We start from the raw sequence: 20688 nt of genomic DNA, 5'->3' as shown, positions 1-20688 counted from the left end.
AAGCAGCCAATCAATGGTTATCCTCTCACTGATGTTTCTCTCTCTCTCTCTCTCTCCCTGCTCTCTGAAATCAATAAAGATACACATTTTTAAAAAGCCATATAGAAAATATATACACACACACACACACACACACACACTCCATGACTCCATTTATATTACATTTTAGAATTGGCAAAACTAATCTATGGCACATGAAATCCAAACAGTGTTTACATCTGGGTGGAGAGTGTGAGTTAAAGATTCACTGGTAAGGGACTGAAAGGATTGATTTGAGGTGATGAAAACATTTCATATCTTGACAGGGGTATGAATTGTATTAGTGTGTGCATTTTTCAAATACACCTAAGGTCCATGCATTTCATTGCATATAAATTATATTAATTAAAGTGTATTATACAATATATACAATGATCTTTTCACAAACTTAGACAAAGTACCATTAAAACAGGTAGAAATTATGTTAAAGTGCATATATATTCTATTTACTTCCTCATTTAGCAAGTAACTCTTATTCCTATAATATTCTTATGGTTCATCAAACACAGAAAAAATAACATCAGTATCAGTGTATTACAAAAGCGAAAGCACCCACCCCCCCACCCCCCCCCAACACAAACACACCCTAAGTGTATTAAATAATCACTATAGCTTCTTTGACCTGTTTAGATTATACAAAAGCAGAATGTTTGATGTTTGTTAAACAACTTTAAATGTTCTCTCTAACCCCAGAAAGCAAAGTATATTACCTAATGCCATACTTTTCCTTAAACTACCTTGGAAGGAGCTTATAATTATAAAAGAGTTGTGATCTAATCTTTTTAAAGCAATTATCAAGACATTTTAACCAATTCTAAAGTATGCACCAGTCACCTTGAAAGGCATGTTTTCTGTGGCAGTATCAGTATTTCCTATGGAACATATTTGATAATGGAGAATGATACAATTACTATCCTATCTTTAAGAATTTATGGGATTTTCATTCATGCTACATTTACTCCCTACTAGTAAAGATGATCCAGAATCAATAACAATGTTTCCTCATTAGGTCTCAAAATATATACTTCCTACTACAATGAACATGGCTGTAATTTTTTTCTATTTATAAAAATTACAAATAATTGAAAATGAAAATAAAAAAAAGAGATGAAAGTATGACTGAAATTTAAAATTAAAAATCACCTGAATTCCATCATCCTGATATAATCGCTACCACCATTTTGATAATAATTCAAATTCACTCTCTCTGCACACTCACACACACATACTTTACATATGGAATATCATAAATGTTTATTAATTGAAATAACTTTTTAGAATAATTTTTTCTCATTTTCCTCCCTCATCTCCTCCTCTCTTAAATAAGCAATGCCAACAACCAAATGTGCATCCTTTCATATCTTTTTCTTGGCTCTTTACATCAAATGCAAATATACATGCACACATAGCTGTACACGTATTAGTGAGGGAGGGAGAGTCATTATTTAGGTAGAATCTTATTGTAGGTGCTTCCCTACATCTTGCTTTTCTTATTTTACAGTGGAAATCCCTTCAAGTAAATTGGCATGCCAGTTCATTTTGTTTAAATGTATCCCTGCATTCCCCTATACATAGGTATTCTCTTGTTTTCCTGAGCCAGAACTACCCAGCTAAGGCACTTTCAGATCCCTGACCCTCAGTAACAGTGTGAAATAATAAATGCTTATTGTTTTCTAATTGCATTGTTTAGGGTAATTTGTTACAGAGCAACAGATGACTAAATACAGCATCCAAAACCAAAAGAAATATTAACAGTTCAACTTAAGTAGTTATGGCCAAACAACAAGTATTTAAGTCCTGACAATTTAGTTGCCATTTGAAAAAAAAAATAATAGACATATATAAAAAGAAAAATATTTGTATTTCTACCTACCCCACTCATACCCCAACATGAGCTTTATAGAGAGGTATTTAGGGTTCATTCACTCTGGAGTGCCATTCTCAAAACATGCTATACATCCTAGCACCAATGCATACATGTAAGTCCTTCCTCATTCTGGGCAAAGAAAGGAGTAACTAAGAGGTGTTGAGTTTGATTTCCACCCTTCTCTAGATAACCTGTACCACCATAAAGTTTCTTATCTACTTAAGGTGTATATACTAAACATAATTAACATTTCTTACTGACAGAGTAAAGTACTATCAGAATCAAACAGTACACCCTAATAACAGTAATGCCTTAGATCTGTGAAATCTAATTCGTAGCCAATGGCCACCTGGGGCTATTTAATCTAAACTAAAATTTAATAAAATTAAAAATTGCTTTTGTCAGTTGTACTAACCTCATTTCAATAGCTCAATAGCCACATGTAACTGGCACCTACCATTTATACAGCATAAATTATAGAATATTTTCATCACTGCACAAAGTTTACTAGATAACACTATCCTAGGGGCCACTAAAACATAGAATATTATTTATCCTTATATTAACAATGCCCTAAAACGTTATATTTTTGTTTTTCTATTCGTTACTGAGATTTTTCTGTCTTCTCCCTCATAACACTTGGTGAGTTGTGTACCACATGCACAAAGTGCTTCCAGTTGCTAAAACCTGATGAAATAATTAACCAAACAGAACAAAAGCATATCCAAAGTAGATTCTAGAAAAAGTCCTCAAGATCTAAAATTTCATCATGACGATTTTGATTTTTCAGAATCCTCTTTTCCTCTTCCTAATTCTCAAAGCTGTTCAAGTTAAGCTAAATTAATTGTTAGTTACAGTATCGCCACTCTTCATTATTTATGGATTCCATATTTGTGAATTCACCTACTAACTAAAATTTATTTTTATCACCCAACTCAATACCAACAGCACTTTCATAGTCATTCTGGATACACAAAGAAGAACAAAAAATTTCAGTCTTTTGATGCATGTTCTCCCAAATGAGGTCAAACAAGGGACACTGTACCTTCTGTTTTAGGTTTCATAATATAAATAAGTGTCCTTTTCATGATTTATGCAATGCCACATTTTTTATATTTTTGTGCTTTCTGTTAGTGATTTCCCTATCTAAATTGGTCCCCAAAAATAGTGCTGACATGCTATGTAGTGTTTCCAAAAACAAGAAGACTGTGATGGGCCTTACAGAGAAAATGTGTTAAATAAACTTCATTCAGCCATGAGTATAATGCTGTTGGCTATGAGTTCAATGCTAATGAATAAATAATATGTATAAAATAAAGTGTCTTTAAACAGAAACACACATAAAGTAAGGTTATGTACTGAGTGGCTGATGAAAATGTGACCAGAAGCTCACAGGAACTAACTCTGTGAGTTACTATGAAAAATCCACCAGACTGGCAAAATCTAAAAATCAGCCATAGAAAGACGGGGAGAACACAATGCATAGGTACTTTTATACACTGCCAGTGAGAATATAAATTATAGAGCCATTTTGTAAAAACAGTTTTACATTGCCTAATAAAAGTTGAACACAGTCCCTGGCCAGGTAGCTCAGTTGGTTTGGGCATTGTCCTGATACAGCAAGGTTGCAGATTTGATCCCAGTCAGGGCACAGACAAGAAGCAAACAATGAATGTATAAAAGTGGAACAACAAATCAATGTCTCTCTCTCTCTCTCTGTTAAATCAATTTCAAAAAAAATGTTGTACAGCCCTGACTGGTTTGGCTCAGTGGATACAGCATCTGCCCGCAGACTGAAAGGTCCTGGGTTCAATTCCATTCAGGGGCACATGCCCGGGTTGCGTGCTCGATCCCGAGTAGGGGGTGTGCAGGAGGCAGCCGATCAATGATTCTCTCTCATCATTGGTGTTTCTATCTATCTCTTTCTCTTCCTATCCCTTCCTCTCTGAAATCAATAAAAATATATTTTAAAAAATTTGTACATACATATACCCTATGATCCAGCAATTCTACTTCAAAGAAACTCTTCAAAGCTTAAATCATAGGATATTTATAAGCATCCTATCTAATAAAAGAGAAACATGGTAATTAGCGTACGACCGCTACCCTTCCCATTGGCTAATCAGGGCAATATGCAAATTAACTGCCAGCCAAGATGGCAGCCGGCAACCAGGCAGCTGGAAGCGAACATGAGGCTTGCTTGCTTCAGCGACGGAGGACTCCAACGTTCCTTGCCTGCCTTGCCGGCCTCTGAGCTTGCAGTTTGAAACATTGTTACAAATATAGAAACTAAACAAAACCCCAGAAACCTGCTTTCAGCCAGTCCGGATCTCAGAGCCGGAGTTGATACAGAGTTTCGATTATAGAACCCAAACAAACCAGATACCTGCTTTCAGCAGCGGAGGCCTAAGAGCTGGAGCCAGAGCTAAAGCTGGCTCAGAATAAAAAAGAAAAAAGGAAAAAAGGAGCGGTTGGGAGCTTCAGTCACCCGCCAGCCTGAAAACAGCCCTCAGCCACTCACCCAGACTGGCCAGGAGCCCCAGTGGGGACCCCCACCCTGAAGGGTGTGTGACCAGCTGCAAACAGCCATCATTCCCTCATCCAGGCTGGCCAGGCACCCCAGTGGGGACCTTCACCCTGATCCAGGATACCCTTCAGGGCAAATCACCCAGCCCCCACTCAAGCACCAGGCCTCTATCCTATATAGTAAAAGGGTAATATGCCTCCCAGCACCGGGATCAGCAGAGCCATGAGGCATCCCGGCACCGGGATCAGCGTGACAGGGGACAGCGCCCAAACCCCTGATCGCCCTGCGGCTCTGTGTGTGACAGGGGGCAGGGCCACAACCTCCCCATCCGCCCTGCTCTGTTCGTGACAGGGAAAGGCGCCCTAACCCCCCGATCAGCCCTGCTTTGTGCCTGATGGGGGGAGCTCCCCAACCCCCTGACCGCCCTGAGGCTCTGTGTGTGACAGGGTGCAGTGCCCCAACCGCCCCCCCCCCGCCCCCCGGCCCACGGGCCCTGCTCTGTGTGACGGGGTAGAGCCATAACCTCCCCATCGGCCCTGCCCTGAGTGTGAGAGTGGCGGCGCCCCAACCCCCTGATCGGCCCTGCTCTGTGGGTGATAGAGGGCGCCCCAACCCGCACCCCCCCGGGCCCTGCTCTGTGTGTGATGGGGTAGAGCCATAAACTCCCCATCGGCCCTGCCCTGAGTGTGACAGTGGCAGCGCCCCAACCCCCCGATTTGCCCTGCTCTTGGGTGATAGAGGGCGGCGACCCAACCCCTTGATCCGCCCTGCTCTGTGTGTGACAGGGGGCGGTGCCCCAACTCCCCTATCAGCCCTACTCTGTGAGTGACAGGGGGGAGCTCCTCAACCCCCTGATGGGCCCTGCTCTGTGTGTGACAGGGGGGAGGTCCCCAACCCCCCTGATGGGCCCTGCTCTGTGCATGACAGGGTGAAGCTCCCCAACCCCCTGATCGACCCTGCTCTGTGCGTGACAGGGAACCGAGTCCCAACCCCCCTGATGAGCCCTGCTCTGTGACAGGGGGCAGCGCCCCAACCCCCTGATTGGCCCTGCTCTGTGCATGACAGGGGGTGGTGCCGAACCCTCCCCATCAACGCTGCCTTGAGTGTGACAGGGGGCAGTGCCCCAACCCCCCAATTGGCCCTACCCTGAGCATGACTGAGGGTGGCATCACAACCTCCCAATCCGCCCTGCTCTGTGCATGACAGGGGGTGGCGCCCCAACTCCCCAATCGGTCCTGCTCTGAGCCCGACCAGGGGCTGCACCTAGGGATTGGGCCTGCCCTCTGCCACCCGGGAGCAGGCCTCAGCCAGCAGGTCGTTATCTCCCGAGGGGTCCGGGCTGAGGGACCCTCCCTCCCCCCTCCGAGTGCACAAATTTTGGTGCACCGGGCCTCTAGTATACATATATAATAGTACTGTACGAAAGTGTTTAACAAAATATGAAATAATAGTTATTGGAATGGAATTAGAGGATGGATAATAGATGGGGCTCACAGGAGGCTTCAAATGGCTGTGGTCAATTTTCATTTCTAAAGACGGTTGATGAGTAAATGGCTATGTGTTTTATTTTTTATATTGTACTAGAGGCCCGTTGCACGAAGAGATTTCGTGCAATAGGCCTTCCCTTCCCCTGGCTGCCGGCACCTGTTTTCCTTTTGCACCCAGGACCCAGGCCCTGCTCTAGCCAGAGCCTTCAGTCTTTGCTGCTCCGGTGAAAGCCTTCAGTCTTCACTCCCCGGCTTCGTGGCTATGTATGCAAATTAACCACCATCTTTGTTGGGTTAATTTGCATACTCTGCTGATTGGCTGGTGAGTGTAGCACAGTCATGGTCAATTTACATGTTTGTCTACTATTATGTAAGATATAAAAGCTGTGTCTATTCTTTGGACACAAAAGAATGGTGTTTAAATGTTTCATTGCAAAGGTATGCAAAGGTGATTCAAAAGGTATGCAAATAGTAAAAAAAAAAAAAAATACAAAACATAAAAGAAAAAATAAGTACAGAGATTAGTTAAGAAAAAATAAGTACAGAGATTAGTTTCCAAGAATTACAGTAGAATAAAAAAGAGTAATTTTTATTTATTCATGTTTTTCCTATGAGAACATTAATTCTTCCTCAAAGATATGGACATAATGTGTTAACAATGAAGTGAATAACAAAAAGAATACTAACCTTTAAATCCAGATGTCTAGACACCACTTATCAAGGAAAAAATTTAGCTCATGGTCCTGATGTCATCTAAATATGCTACTTCAGTAAAATAACAAACTATATTAAGTTTATTTTCCCCTAAAGGTAGTCACTGAGTCAAAGTTCATCTTACTAACATTTCCTTAAACATACACAGAATGACTTGAGTTTCGTTGCAAAAGTCCCAACCTCTGCTCAGATCAGTACTCCAATCAGTTTACTGCTCAGAACAGTAACAGCACCTTAATCAGCTCTTTTTATTTATTTTTATTATACACACACACCCACACACACACACACACACACACACAAATTATTGATTTCAGAAAGGAAGGGAAAGAGAGATAAAAACATCAATGATGAGAGGGAATCATTGATCAGCTGCCTCCTGTCTCCTGGGGATCGAGCCTACAACCCGGGCATGTGCCCTGACAGGGAATGAACTGTGACCTCCTGGTTCATAGGTCGATGCTCAACAACTGAGCCACATGGGCAGGGCTTAACCAGTTCTTTTTAGTTAATATTTCCCTCAAAAGGATCAAGAAATTTAGTTTTGTATAATTAGTAATCCAGAAAAAATATAAATTAGATTTTAAATGTTTCAGTAGACAGAAGTAAAAAGTTTATGTTTCATCAAATCCCACACTGCATTTACCTATGAAATAAAAATCTTTCCAAAATTTAAACAAGCAAAAAAAGAGGAAATAAAAATTTACCTCATAAGTGCAAATACTGAATAACTATTAATGAAATACATATAAATATCAATCAATTACCTATTTAAATTTTTATTTCTAAATGGTATCTGAAGCTACACATAATCTTACCTGGGGAGGATAGTTGCTCTCTGAAGACCACCTTGAAGATTGGTCATTTGGTTTATCCACTAAAATATTCCTGAAATAAAGAAAATTATAAAAATTAATTAAAAGAATAAGTGAACATAAATATGCAAAGTGATGAATAATCTACTAGATCAGTGATGGTGAACCTATGACACGTGTGTCAGAGGTGACATGCGAACTCTTTTTTGGTTGATTTTTCTTTGTTTAAATGGCATTTAAATATATAAAATTAATATCAAAAATATAAATCTTTGTTTTACTATGGTTTCAAATATCAAAAAATTTCTATATGTGACACGGCACCAGAGTTAAGTTAGGGTTTTTCAAAATGCTGACACGCTGAGCTCAAAAGGTTCGCCATCACTGTATTAGATGCTAAAATTATTATCAAGTTATATAATGTATGGAACTTGAAAAAGAAGAGAAAATAAAATAGAAACAGAAAACATCTAGTATATATACTATTCTAAAATATGATAAAGATAGCATTTCAAAATATTGAGAAAACCAAGAAAAACATAGTTCTATTTCATACCAAGTGATAATTAATGTATTTAATGTGCAGATGTATTTAGGAATTTAAGGCAAAAACAAAGCAGTAAAATACCTAATAATAAATAAAATACCACATACATAGTATATTAGATACAATTATATTGTATTATTACATATTATATAATTGTAATCAATCTATGGATCAAGGAAGTCTTTTAGCCCATCATCAAAAGCAGAACTGTAGGTGAAAAAAGAAATTGATATAAATAACTTTGGAAAATGGTGCCTTCACTGGAAACTGGAAACTAAAGATAACTGGAACCATACAGAAAAACTACTTTATTTGGTAAACTTGTCTTTCACAGGAACATGGGTTAATTCTGAAACACTTTATATTTATATTCAGGTTGAACAAATAAATAAACAAATCATAGATGATGGGAGCTAAGCTTCTCACACTGGAGTGGTAAGCAACAGAAAAGCAAGGGGTGGGAGGTTAGAAAGAACCAGTGGTATTGGATTAGAATCAAAGATATCAGTGTGAACTCATGTTTAGTTTAATATAAATAGGTTCACAAGTAATAATAGATATGTGTGTGTACACACACTAATCCTACTTCTGTTCACTAAGAGGGACTAGAAGCAGTGACACTTCAATGGCAATGAGCACACCCAGCACCCATATCTTGGTTTCTACATACCACAGTCCAATAAAATAAATAGGGATTGTTGAGGAAGTGGCTGATTCTACGGTCAGGGCAGGGAATTCAGAAGATTAAAGCTCAGAACATCATGTAATATTACCAACAACAACAAAAAAACAAGAAAATAATTGGGGCATGCAAAAGGCGCAGAGAAATCAACATGAAAGAAGGATAAATGGTCAAAGCTGAAATAACATAAATAACAAAATAAATAATTTTGGTTGATTTTTCTTTGTTAAATGCATTTAAATATATAAAATAAATATCAAAAATATAAATCTTTGTTTTACTATGGTTGCAAATATCAACCATTTTAGGACCAGTAGTCCTAAAAACTCTAAATATAATGAAAAGCAAGGAAGATTGAAAAAATGTCACAGACCAGAGAAGAATAAGGAAACATGAAAACTAAAAGTAGTTGACCCTTGATTATGTCTACTGAGATGAGGATGTTTTTCAATAAGTGCAATACTGTAACAGTATTTTTCTCTTTCTTATGATTTTCTTAACATATTTTCTCTAACTTACTTTATTGAAAGAACACATTACATAAAACAAAGAATATATAAAATATGTATTAACCAACTGTTTATGTTCTTGGTAACTTGGGGGGAGGGGAGGATCAAAAGTTACATGCAGATTTTTTACAATGAGGGGTCAACACCCCTAACCAGCATGTTGTTCGAGGGTCAATGGTATCTTGGATGGGATCCTAAATCAGAAAGTGGACATTAGTGAGAAACTAGTGAAATGCAAAGAAAATGTGGTTTTAGGTAATAGTAATGCATCAATCAATGTTTGTACCTTAGTTGTGACAAATGTACCATCTATATCAATATATATAAAAGCCTAAGCAACTGGCTGACCATACAACCATCCAACCGGTGGATGATACACACTGACCACCAGCGGGCAGATGCTCAACGCAGGAGCGGAAACCACAGGCATGGAAACATGGAACAGACCAATGAATCTCAAAGGGAAGCGGGGGGGAGGGCGGGAAGATATTAACCGAAGATCTTATATGCATACTAGAGGCCCGGTGCACAGATTCATGTACCTGTGGGGTCCCTTGGCCTGGCCTACGTCCTCTCCCAATCCGGGACCCCTTGGGGATGTCGGAGAGCCGGTTTCAGCCCAATACTCGCAGGCCAGGCCAAGGGACCCCGCAATGGGCCTCTAGTCCTATCTAATAAAAGAGAAACATGGTAATTAGCCATACGTCTGCTACCCTTCCCATTGGCTAATCAGGGCGATATGCAAATTAACTGCCAGCCAAGATGGCAGCCGGCAACCAGGCAGCTGGAAGTGAACATGAGGCTTGCTTGCTTCAGTGACGGAGGACTCCAACGTTCCCCACCTGCCGCTGCCAGCCTCTGAGCTTGCAGTCTGAAACATTGTTACAAATATAGAAGCTAAACAAAACCCCAGAAACCTGCTTTCAGCCAGCCGGGATCTCAGAGCCAGAGTTGAAACAGTGTTTCGATTATAGAACCCAAACAAACCAGATACCTACTTTCAGCAGCGGAGGCCTAAGAGCTGGAGCCAAGCCTGAGAGCTAAAGCTGGCCCAGAATTAAAAAAAAAAAGAAAAAAAGGAGCGGTTGGGAGCTTCAGTCACCCGCCAGCCTGAAAACAGCCCTCAGCCACTCACCCAGACTGGCCAGGCACCCCAGTGGGAACCCCCACCCTGAAGGGTGTGTGACCAGCTGCCAACAGCCATCATTCCCTCATCCAGGCTGGCCAGGCACCCCAGTGGGGACCCACACCCTGATCCAGGATACCCTTCAGGGCAAACCAGCCGGCCCCCACCAGTGCACCAGGCCTCTATCCTATATAGTAAAAGGGTAATATGCCTCCCAGCACCGGGATCAGTGTGACAGGGGGCAGCGCCCAAACCCCCTGATTGCCCTGCGGCTCTGTGTGTGCCAGGGGGCAGGGCCACAACCTCCCTATCTGCCCTGCTCTGTTCGAGACAGGGGAAGGTGCCCCAACCCCCGATCAGCCCTGCTCTGTGCCTGATGGGGGGAGCTCCCCAACCCCCCGATCGCCCTGCGGCTCTCTGTGTGACAGGGTGCAGCGCCCTAACCCCCTGATCGGCCCTGCTCTGTGTGTGACAGGGTACAGCACCCCAACCCCCGCCCCCCACGGGCCCTACTCTGTGTGTGATAGGGTAGAGCCATAACCTCCCCATTGGCCCTGCCCTGAGTGTGACAGTGGCAGCGCCCCAACCCCCTGATCGGCCCTACTCTGTGGGTGATAGAGGGCGATGCCCCAACCACCCCCCACGGGCCCTGCTCTGTGTGTGACAGGGTAGAGCCATAACCTCCCCATCGGCCCTGCCCTGAGTGTGACAGGGTGCGGCGTCCCAACCCCCTGATCCGCCCTGCTCTGTGTGTGACTGGGGGCAGTGCCCCAGCTCCCCTATCGGCCCTACTCTGTGAGTGACAGGGGGGAGCTCCTCAACCCCCTGATCGGCCCTGTTCTGTGCATGACAGGGGAGAGCTCCCCAACCCCGATTGACCCTGCTCTATGCGTGACAGGGTACGGAGCCCCAACCCCCCTGATGGGCCCTGCTCTGTGCGGGACAGGGTGTGGCACCGCAACCTCCCCATCGACCCTGCCTTGAATGTGACAGGGGGTGGTGCCCCAACCCCCCAATCAGCCCTACCCTGAGCATGACTGAGGGTGGCATCGCAACCTCCCAATCCGCCCTGCTCTGTGCATGACAGGGGGCGGCGCCCCAACTCCCCAATCAGCCCTGCTCTGAGCCCGACCAGGGGCTGCACCTAGGGACTGGGCCTGCCCTCTGCCACCCGGGAGCAGGCCTAAGCCAGCAGGTCGTTATCTCCCAAGGGTTCCCAGACTGCGAGAGGGCACAGGCCGGGCTTAGGGATCCCCCCCTCCCCCCCCCAAGTGCACAAATTTTTGTGCACCGGGCCTCTAGTCCTATATAATAAAAGGCTAATACGCAAATCAACAAATGGCGGAACAACCTGTCGTTATGACGTGCACTGACCACCAGAGGGCAGATGCTCAACACAGGAGCTGCCCTTTGGTCGTCAGGGCGAAGCGCCGCTCAGCCAGAAGCCCTGAGCCAGGCTCACAACTGGCAAGCAGTGGCAGTGGTGGAAGCCTCTCCTACCTCTGCGGCAGCGCTAAGGATGTCTGACTGCCGGCTTAGGCCCACTCCCGATGGAGAGTGGGCCTAAACCATCAGTCAAACATCCCCCAAGGGCTCCCAGACTGCGACAGGGTGCAGGCCAGTCTAAGGGACCCCCCCCCCCCGCGAGTGCACATATTTCGTGCACCAGGCCTCTAGTCCTAATATATAAAAAGCCAGGGGCTGTCACAACCGAAACAACTGGACAGGCGACTGAACATCAGGCGGCGTGGGGCAACTAGGCTGGCAGGGGGGTTAGTGTGGGACGACCAAACGACTGAACAGCAGGCTGCATGGGGCAACCAGGCCAGCAGGGGGTGCAGGTGGGGGTGACCAGGCCGGCAGGGCGGGGCAGTTGCGGGCAACCAGGCCGGCAGGAGAAGCAGTGAGGGGGCAACTAGGCCGGCAGAGGGGGGCAGTAAGGGGCGACTAGGCAGGCTGTGGGGCAGTTAGGGGCAACCAGGTCAGCGGGGGGGGGGGGTGGCGGGGGCAGTTGGGGGCAACCAGGCTGGCATGGGGGGCCTACACTGGCAGTCAGACATCCTCCGAGGGGGTCCCAGATTGGAGAGAGTGTAGGCTGGGCTGAGTGGACCCCACCATGCACAATTTTGGGCACCGGGCCTCTAGTAGTAATATAAGATTTTAGCAAAGGGACAAACTAGGTGAGTGGCATATGGGAACTCTATACTGCCTTTGCTACTCTTCTGTACTAGTATAGTAAGTCCTCCCTTAACACTGTAAATAGGTTCCGTGACTTCAAGTGAAATAATATACAATGAACCCAATTTTACCATAAATTTAACTGATATAACAAAATTTTCCTCAGCATTTCATCAATCTAATAAGGAAACAAGGTTATTTGAGGACCTGCTATAAATGTAAATTCATTCTCAAATAAAAAGTATACTTTCAAAAAGCTAGATCTCTACCTGGCATACAGAGGGTACTTAATAAATATCAAATAGATGAGTGAATAAAAATCTTTAAAGGCAGAACTATACAGAAAATTACTTTTATATACACATCTCACAAAGGTAAAAATAAATATATAAAATGACCTCAAACAAAATTAAAAGGCAACCAACCAACTAGAAAAATTAAAGCAATGTAAAACACAAAAAGCTAACTTAAAAATTCAGAATCTATTTTAAAAGGCCAATGGTCATAACGCCGTAACGACCAACCAGTCACCAGGAGGTGCATGGAGCACCTTCTAGACCAGTGATGGCGAACCTATGACACGCGTGTCAGAGGTGACACGCGAACTCATTTTTTTGGTTGATTTTTCTTTGTTAAATGGCATTTAAATATATAAAATAAATATCAAAAACATAAATCTTTGTTTTACTATGGTTGCAAATATCAAAAAATTTCTATATGTGACACAGCACCAGAGTTAAGTTAGGGTTTTTCAAAATGCTGACACGCTGAGCTCAAAAGGTTTGCCATCACTGGATTAGACCCTTCCCCCCCTCCCACCCCCCCCGCCCCCCCTCCCCAGCCCCTGGGGCACCGGCAGTGTCGGTGGAGCATCACGGGGTACCGCCAGCATCCACGGAGCATGCAAGGCATCGCAGGGCTGCGGAAATGGCTCTGATGGGAGGCTAGGCCTAGGGGACCCTACACAGGCATGAATTAATCATGCACTGGGCCTTTAGTCAATAATAACCAAAAATTGGAGATTAAAACAAAGACAGATTATCCCTATAATACTGTGCTCACACCCGAAAAAAAAAAGAAAAAAGCATGCTTTAATTATAACCTCAGTTGTTGGCTAGAGCCAGTAAATAGTATTTCATTTTTGCTAGTAGGAATGCAAATTGATACAACTTTTTAGGAGAGAACTTTAATACGTATCAAAAACATTTTAAATGTACATATACTTTAAATAAAAATAATGATGCTAACCATGATGATACTAGCATCTAACATTTGTGAGCTTTTACTATATACCAGACACTGTTCTAAGTATTTTCCATACATAAGCGATTAAGAAACTGAGACAGATAAATTAATTTGCCTAAATATACACACCTACAAAGTAAGGATTGGAACCCAAGGCAATCTGATTCCAAAATTAATGCTCTTAATCACCACACTATACAGCCTCAGTATTATTCCACTTCTTGGAACTTAACCTAAAAAATAATCTAGGAGATGTAAATCACCCACCTTCATCACAGCACAATTTATAACAGCCAAACTATAAACAACCTAGTTGTCTAACAATAAGGAATTCATTAAATAAATTATGACATACCTATGTTACAGAATACCATGTAATCATGATGTATTCTACAGCCTGACTTTAGTATAGCTGCAAATGTTCACTACATACTAAGTGAAGGGAAAAAGTAGTTTACAGTACATACATGATTAATCAAGTGTTGTATGTAATAATAACATTCATGGAGAAAAGACAAAGAACATATACTACAATAGCTCTCAATGGTGAGATCAGAACAACCTTTTTGCCTTCTTTGTGCTTTTGTAGGGAGCCCTCTGCATCCCCACCTGTCACTGGTGGAAAAGGAGTTCTTGGGTGCCGCAGGGAAAAGAATTTCCTGAGGCCCTCACAAGAGGATGAGGTATGGTGGAATGCTTTATTGATTAGGTAAAATTAAGGGGGTTCCTTTCCAAGGTCCCATCTCCCTCTGTCTTGCCATGGAAAAAGTTGAATTTTGTCTTCAGAAGGGCTAAGATTAAAGCCACTGACCAGAGTCTCTGCTCTGTATTAAAGCACAGTCCAGTCCACCATCTGGCTAGCTTGTTTCCATCTGCAGTGCATTTGTGTAGAGAGTCTGCATGGCCATGGATTCCCATCTGCAGTCCATTTTTGTACAGGGTCTGCTTAAAGCCACACGGCAATGCCCAGCTGGTGTGGCTCAGTGGTTGAGTGTCAACTCATGAACCAGGTCATGGTTCAATTTCCAGTCTGGGCACATGCCTAAGTTTCAGGCTGGATCCTAAGTGCAGTGTGGACAAGAGGCAGCAACAAATGATTCTCTCTCATCATTGATGTTTCTATCTCTCCCTCTTCTTTCCTCTCTGAAATAAATAAAAATAAAAATAAAAAAGATACTCAGGAATAAACTTAACCAAGGAGGTAAAATACTTGCACTCAGAAAACTACAGGACATTGAAAAAAGAGACAGAGGAAGATATAAACAAGTGAAGAATATACCATGTTCATGGATTAGTAGAATTAACATGGTTAAAATGTCCATACTACCCAAAGCAATCTATAGATTCAATGCAATCCCCATTAAAATACCAACAGCATATTTCACAATATGATCAAACACTTCAAAAACTTATATGGAACCAAAAAGACCCTGAATAACCACAGCAATCTTCAGAAAGAAGAATAAAGTTGGAGGGAATCACATTACTAGATATCAAGTTAAATTACAAAGCCACTGTAATCAAAACAGCCTGGTACTGGCACAAGACATATAGATCAATGGAACAGAACAGAGACTCCAGAAGTAGACCCAAGCCACTATGCTCAATTAATATTTGACAAAAGAGGCAAGAGCGTACAATGGAGTCAAGACAGTCTCAGTCAATAAATGGTGTTGGGAAAATTGAAAGTGAACAAAGGGCAGCATCTAGGCAACAACTTTCAAGAAACAATCCTGTCAACAATCACATGAGCTTAAAAGCAGATTCTTCCCCACTCAAGACTCCAGATAAAACTCCATCCCTTACCAACACCTTGACTACAGCCCTGTAACAGATCTGAAGCAGAGGATACACCTAAACCAGCCGTGGGCAAACTACGGCCCGCGGCCGGATCGAAATGAATAAAACTAAAAAAAAAAGACCGTACCCTTTTATGTAATGATGTTTACTTTGAATTTATATTAGTTCACACAAACACTCCATCCATGCTTTTGTTCCGGCCCTCCGGTCCAGTTTAAGAACCCACTGTGGCCCTCGAGTCAAAAAGTTTGCCCACCCCTGACCTAAACTATGCCCAAAATCTTGACCGTCATAAACTGTGCAATAATAAATGTGTATTGTTCGAGGCTGCTAAGTTTGTGATAATTTGTTATAGAGCAATCAAAAACTAACACAATGTCCTCTCCTTGATGCATATGGAAATATTTAAGAATGAAATAATCTTATATTCTTTTTATATTCATCTTAAACCATACCAGGAGAAAGAAAAAGAGGTGGGTGCAAATAGATTGTTTTATAAAAAATCAGGCAAAATGCTGATAGTTGTTGAAGGTGGGATTATTAGCATTCATTTTTCTCTATTGGTGAGTATGCTTGGAAAATGTTCATTACAAGTTTCTGAATGAATGAATGAGTGAAGTAATGATGACAGCAAACACACAAGCTCTTGGGAGTTTAGCTGTGTAGGGAAACAGATAAATGGGACATGTGAGATTAAGGCAAAGTTTTTTAAAGAACAATGAAAGTTGGTTCAATGGGCATTGAATGGGGGCAGAAGTAGAAATTGAGTGGTGGATAATGTAGGAAAAGAAGAGATAACTGAATGAACAAAATCGGAATAAGATCCAAAGTGTAAGTGAAAGAACTAATCTAAAATGATCTCTCCCATTTTAACAGACAAAAAGATGGAGAAAATTAAGCACAGGTAAATTTCATAATGCTTAAGTGTACCCTGGACACACAATGATATCATTTTCATTGACAAAAAAGTTTATATTAATAAAATCTAAAATTTTTTCACACTGATAATATACTCTAGTCATGTACAGAATATGGATGAATTTACAGTATTAAGATGTGGACTCTAAACTCTGCTTCAATGCTTCCTTAATAAATGACCTTGGTTACACTCCTACTGGCCTAAGTTTCTGCATTTCAAAATTAATACCTACATCACACTCCGAAGAGTCATTGTTGAAAATTGTAGGATGCCAATGGCCTAACAAATAGTAGGCATCTGCTTATCAACACCCAGAGCAAAACTCAAGTCTCCTTATTACCAAGCACTTGAAAATGTTTGAGCCTGTAGCAATTATCTCTAAGGATTCAAAGCACTCTGGGATCACATACTTCGATCACATACACATTCCACACAAGTAAAATGCAGCAACCCCTGGGGAAAAGAGAATGGCAACAAAATAAACAAACATTCCCATACAGAATGGTAAAATAGGAAACTCACACTAGCACAAAATCAGAAAACTAGCTAATGTGGTTTGGGGGTCTCCAAACAACAGAAAAATCCACTAAGACAGCCATATAAGAAATATTCCTCAGAAAGTTTGAATCATAATCTTTTCTGAAATTAAACAACTGGCCCTTCAGAATATATTTCAAAAATTAAAATTGCCCTTTTCTATCTAAAGCAAAGACCATTAAAGTTGGGCATGATATGGAAGAGATTTACTGCTTAATATGCACATCTCCAAACCTCAGACAAAATAACAATATATCTACAGAGAAATTAGAAATTTAAGATATCAAACTCTTTCCAAGCACCCTCAAAAGCTGCATTTACATGTAATTAATTACATGAAAATAACCATAATCACCTTACTAAATCAAGTTCTCAAAATATCTTTGTTGGGCAAATTAGCTTAATTTGAGTTACTAAATGTTTAATGGGGAAGGTACATTTATTTAAAAAACTATTCTGTATATCAACATCTTGCTATTATCCTGTGCCAAAAAGGCCTTAATCTAATCCTCTCGTTTTGTATGAAAATAAATAAAAGGCCAGAGAAACTAAATGATTGATCCAAAATTACCAATCAATTGGTGGCAGAACTGAAATTAGAGCCCAAGTCTCCTGTCCCTGTTCAGTGTTCTCTCTATGCTACACTGTTTAGATTTTTTCATGTTTTCCTTTGTACCAGACCTAACTCCTCCCCCCAGCTTAATGCAATAATTCAAATTGTACTAATGGTGAGAGATTAAACCAATATTAACCAATCCAAATGCATTCATTTTGTGAGACTTCTCCCCCCTACTCTCTTAATCAAGCACGTCAAACTCGCGGCCCACAATGAACATTTTTGGGTCCCAGCCAATATAACAGTATGTAAGAAACGTTTTAATAAAAAGTTTGTAATTTTTACAATGTCCTATTATACATAATTATTAATAACAAACTACAACGTTCACTAATGACTGATTACTATAATCGTGTTGCATTCATTTCCCTTACAGGCACACCATATCTCTCCACTAATACTAGCAGCCGATTACCACATCATTATTCTTGTACTGACTTGTTTGATGTGCGCAACAGGAAATATTTCGCTTTCAGAGAACAAGAAAAATAGTTTTATTTGCATTACGCTTATTAATTTGTGCAGTTGTTCAGTGTCTGGTAAGTTAATGTTCAAGAAAAAAATATTAATTTTTATTAAAATGTTCTATTTTTTTATGTTAACAATGACTCATTTATTTCAGCCCTTTGTATTCAGCATGTCTCTATCGAAATAAACCTATGTTTCTATGAAAATTGAAGCTTTTGTTTTTTTGCAGCCCACATAAACTTAAACCTTGTTTATCTGGCCCGTGTTAGCCTTTTGAGTTTGACATGCTTGCTCTTAATAGATATCTTTCACCTCTTAAGTCCTATGGCACAGCATTTTAAAAACTCTGTTCCTCAGAAATACTACAAAGGATCTATAAGCATTTGAAAAATATATTTAACTATTTTTAAACCTATTTTAAAAATTCACTGCAAACACTCCCACTGTTCTGATTTGGTAATAATCAGGGCAGGCTAAGCGTTTGCTATATTAAGACTACGCACGTGTTGTCCCCAGACCTAGTTCTTTCCCTAGGTCTGATTTCATAAATGATGGTGATAAACTAAGAAAAAAAAATTTCAAAAGTACTTTAGACCAAATATTATCACAATGGATATCACTCTCTATAAAAAAAAATTTATTTACTTTGCTTTTATGCTAACTTTGGAATAAAATTTCTCCTGAAGTCTCTGTATCAATATAAACTTTTCAAAGTATGTCACTGATTTATATGACTTTAATTGTATGCTGGTCTTTTAAAAATTCAGTTCTACATATGTCTGTTCATGTAAAATTCACAATTCAGAACTATAACATAATTACTGGTTGGATAAGGCTCAGGACTGTTTGGTTTTAATGCTCTCCTCAAAGCTTAATAAGATATGTCACATGTAAAGTCACATTATAGATCACTGCAGCCCAGAATATAAATTTGAAGTGTTTTTCTGACTTTTTAAATTATTATAGGGAATGTAAGCACTTTGACGATAAAACTTTGAAAATAAGTTTATTACAGATGATAATCAATTCTCCTCATTCAACTTTCAGACAACATATATGTATCTTACATGCTTAAAGCTCTCAGCCTTTCCTTTATCAAATGCAGAATGTTCATCAGTTGATAAACTAATAGTTTAAAATACTGTGCCAGTTAAGATCCTACATGCCAACATGCCCAACATGCCAGTCAACATTTGTTTCCAAAGCAATCCCACTGTCCATTTTTATAATTTTAAAAATATTTTATTGCAGTTCTATTATTTTATAAGAATGAATGGAAAATGAAAATTTAAAAGCCTACTGGTAATATTAATTCAACTAAAACAATATTGGGCATCAAGAGATCCAAAAAGAAAACTTCAGACACTAAACAAACTTAACCAGCTTGAATATAAATGAAACACTGAGAAAGTTTAAAAGATCACATAAAAAGCTACAGTATAGGTATGCCAATTATGGACCTATTCACTCTCACCTCCAAATTCACCCTTTTTGCCTACTCTTGGAAAATGAATTTGGGCCCTTTAATTTTCCTTTGCCGGCTGGCAAAAGTTAAGCTTTGTCAGCAGAGGGGGCAGGAGAGTCACCTCAAGAAATGTCACCTCAAGAAATAGGAGTGATTTTGCTCCCTTGTTCCGGTATGCTTACCCAGAAGACTCCTGCACTACAGATGTTTCTTCAGCATTCTGCTCCTGCAGCATTATGTGGCTTCCTCAAAGTGTTCATGTGAGCAGCTTTTCTAGCACCAGGCTCCTACATCAGAATGTATACTTCTTGAGGGTATTTTTTTTTTCAGTCTCTTGACATTTAGCAAGCCTTTTCAAACTAATGACTTCAATCTTTCTTCAACTCAGAAAAATTTTCCTCTATTTTTAAAATTTCAACCTTCTCCTTTTATTTTTATTTTTTTCTGGTATCTTTCTAGACCTACTATCAGGTATAAAGTGCAGGGCTGCTATATACTGTTGCACAGGTTGCACTTTTTTGACAAGAAGAACCCACTAAGGAGTAAAAGCTGAAATCCAGCCTGTGTCCCACTTAACCCAGACCTATATCCTGGTCAAAAAGTATCATCTGTTCATTGAACCATGAAAATACAAAAGTGAACCTTCTGGATCAAGGCTAGCTACCATGTCTAAACTTTTCACTAATATTTTTCTTATCTTTTTCTTTTTGTTGTAGATTTCGGATCTTTTTCTATGTGTATGTATGTATAGATGTATACATACATAGCTATAGATGTATATGTCCATAACTATAGAACAATTATTATTTTTTGACAGCTAATTCACTAATTTGTTAATTTAATAAACATTATGCTGGACTACAATGATATGAGGGGAGGGGGGAAATTTCCATAGTTCCTATGAAGCCTGTGGTCTAGTTGGAGGGATAGCTATTAATCAAGTAATCACACAAATAAATGTATAATTAAAATTGTATAAAGTGACATAGGAGAAAGGTATACATTTTTAATGAAAGCATTTAACTGTTGGAGCAGAGGAAGGGATGCCAGACACATTGGGGGGACAGGGTAAAACGGTTTCCTGAGAAAGCAACATTTTAGCAACAGCTAAAGAATAAGTAGGAATTAGGTTTTATAGCTCTTCTCC

General features: G+C 40.6%; 1 protein-coding gene across 2 annotated transcripts in view; it reads right to left on the bottom strand.

The window, feature by feature from the left end:
- Window positions 1-20688, bottom strand: part of MKLN1 (muskelin 1) — a 159223-nt gene that overhangs the window by 125798 nt on the left and 12737 nt on the right. For both annotated transcript variants that reach the window (XM_081102438.1, XM_081102437.1), the window contains exon 2: window positions 7453-7522. Coding sequence is in view for 1 of the 2 variants with exons in the window: in XM_081102437.1 (XP_080958563.1) it covers window positions 7453-7522 (70 nt within the window). In the remaining variant the exon portion in view is untranslated. The remainder of the gene's footprint in view (window positions 1-7452; window positions 7523-20688) is intronic.

This window comes from Myotis nattereri (assembly GCF_964212035.1).
Source record: "Myotis nattereri genome assembly, chromosome: 11".
Lineage (NCBI taxonomy): Eukaryota > Metazoa > Chordata > Mammalia > Chiroptera > Vespertilionidae > Myotis > Myotis nattereri.
Note: the sequence above shows the minus strand (reverse complement) of the source record. Positions and strands in the feature narration are given on the sequence as shown.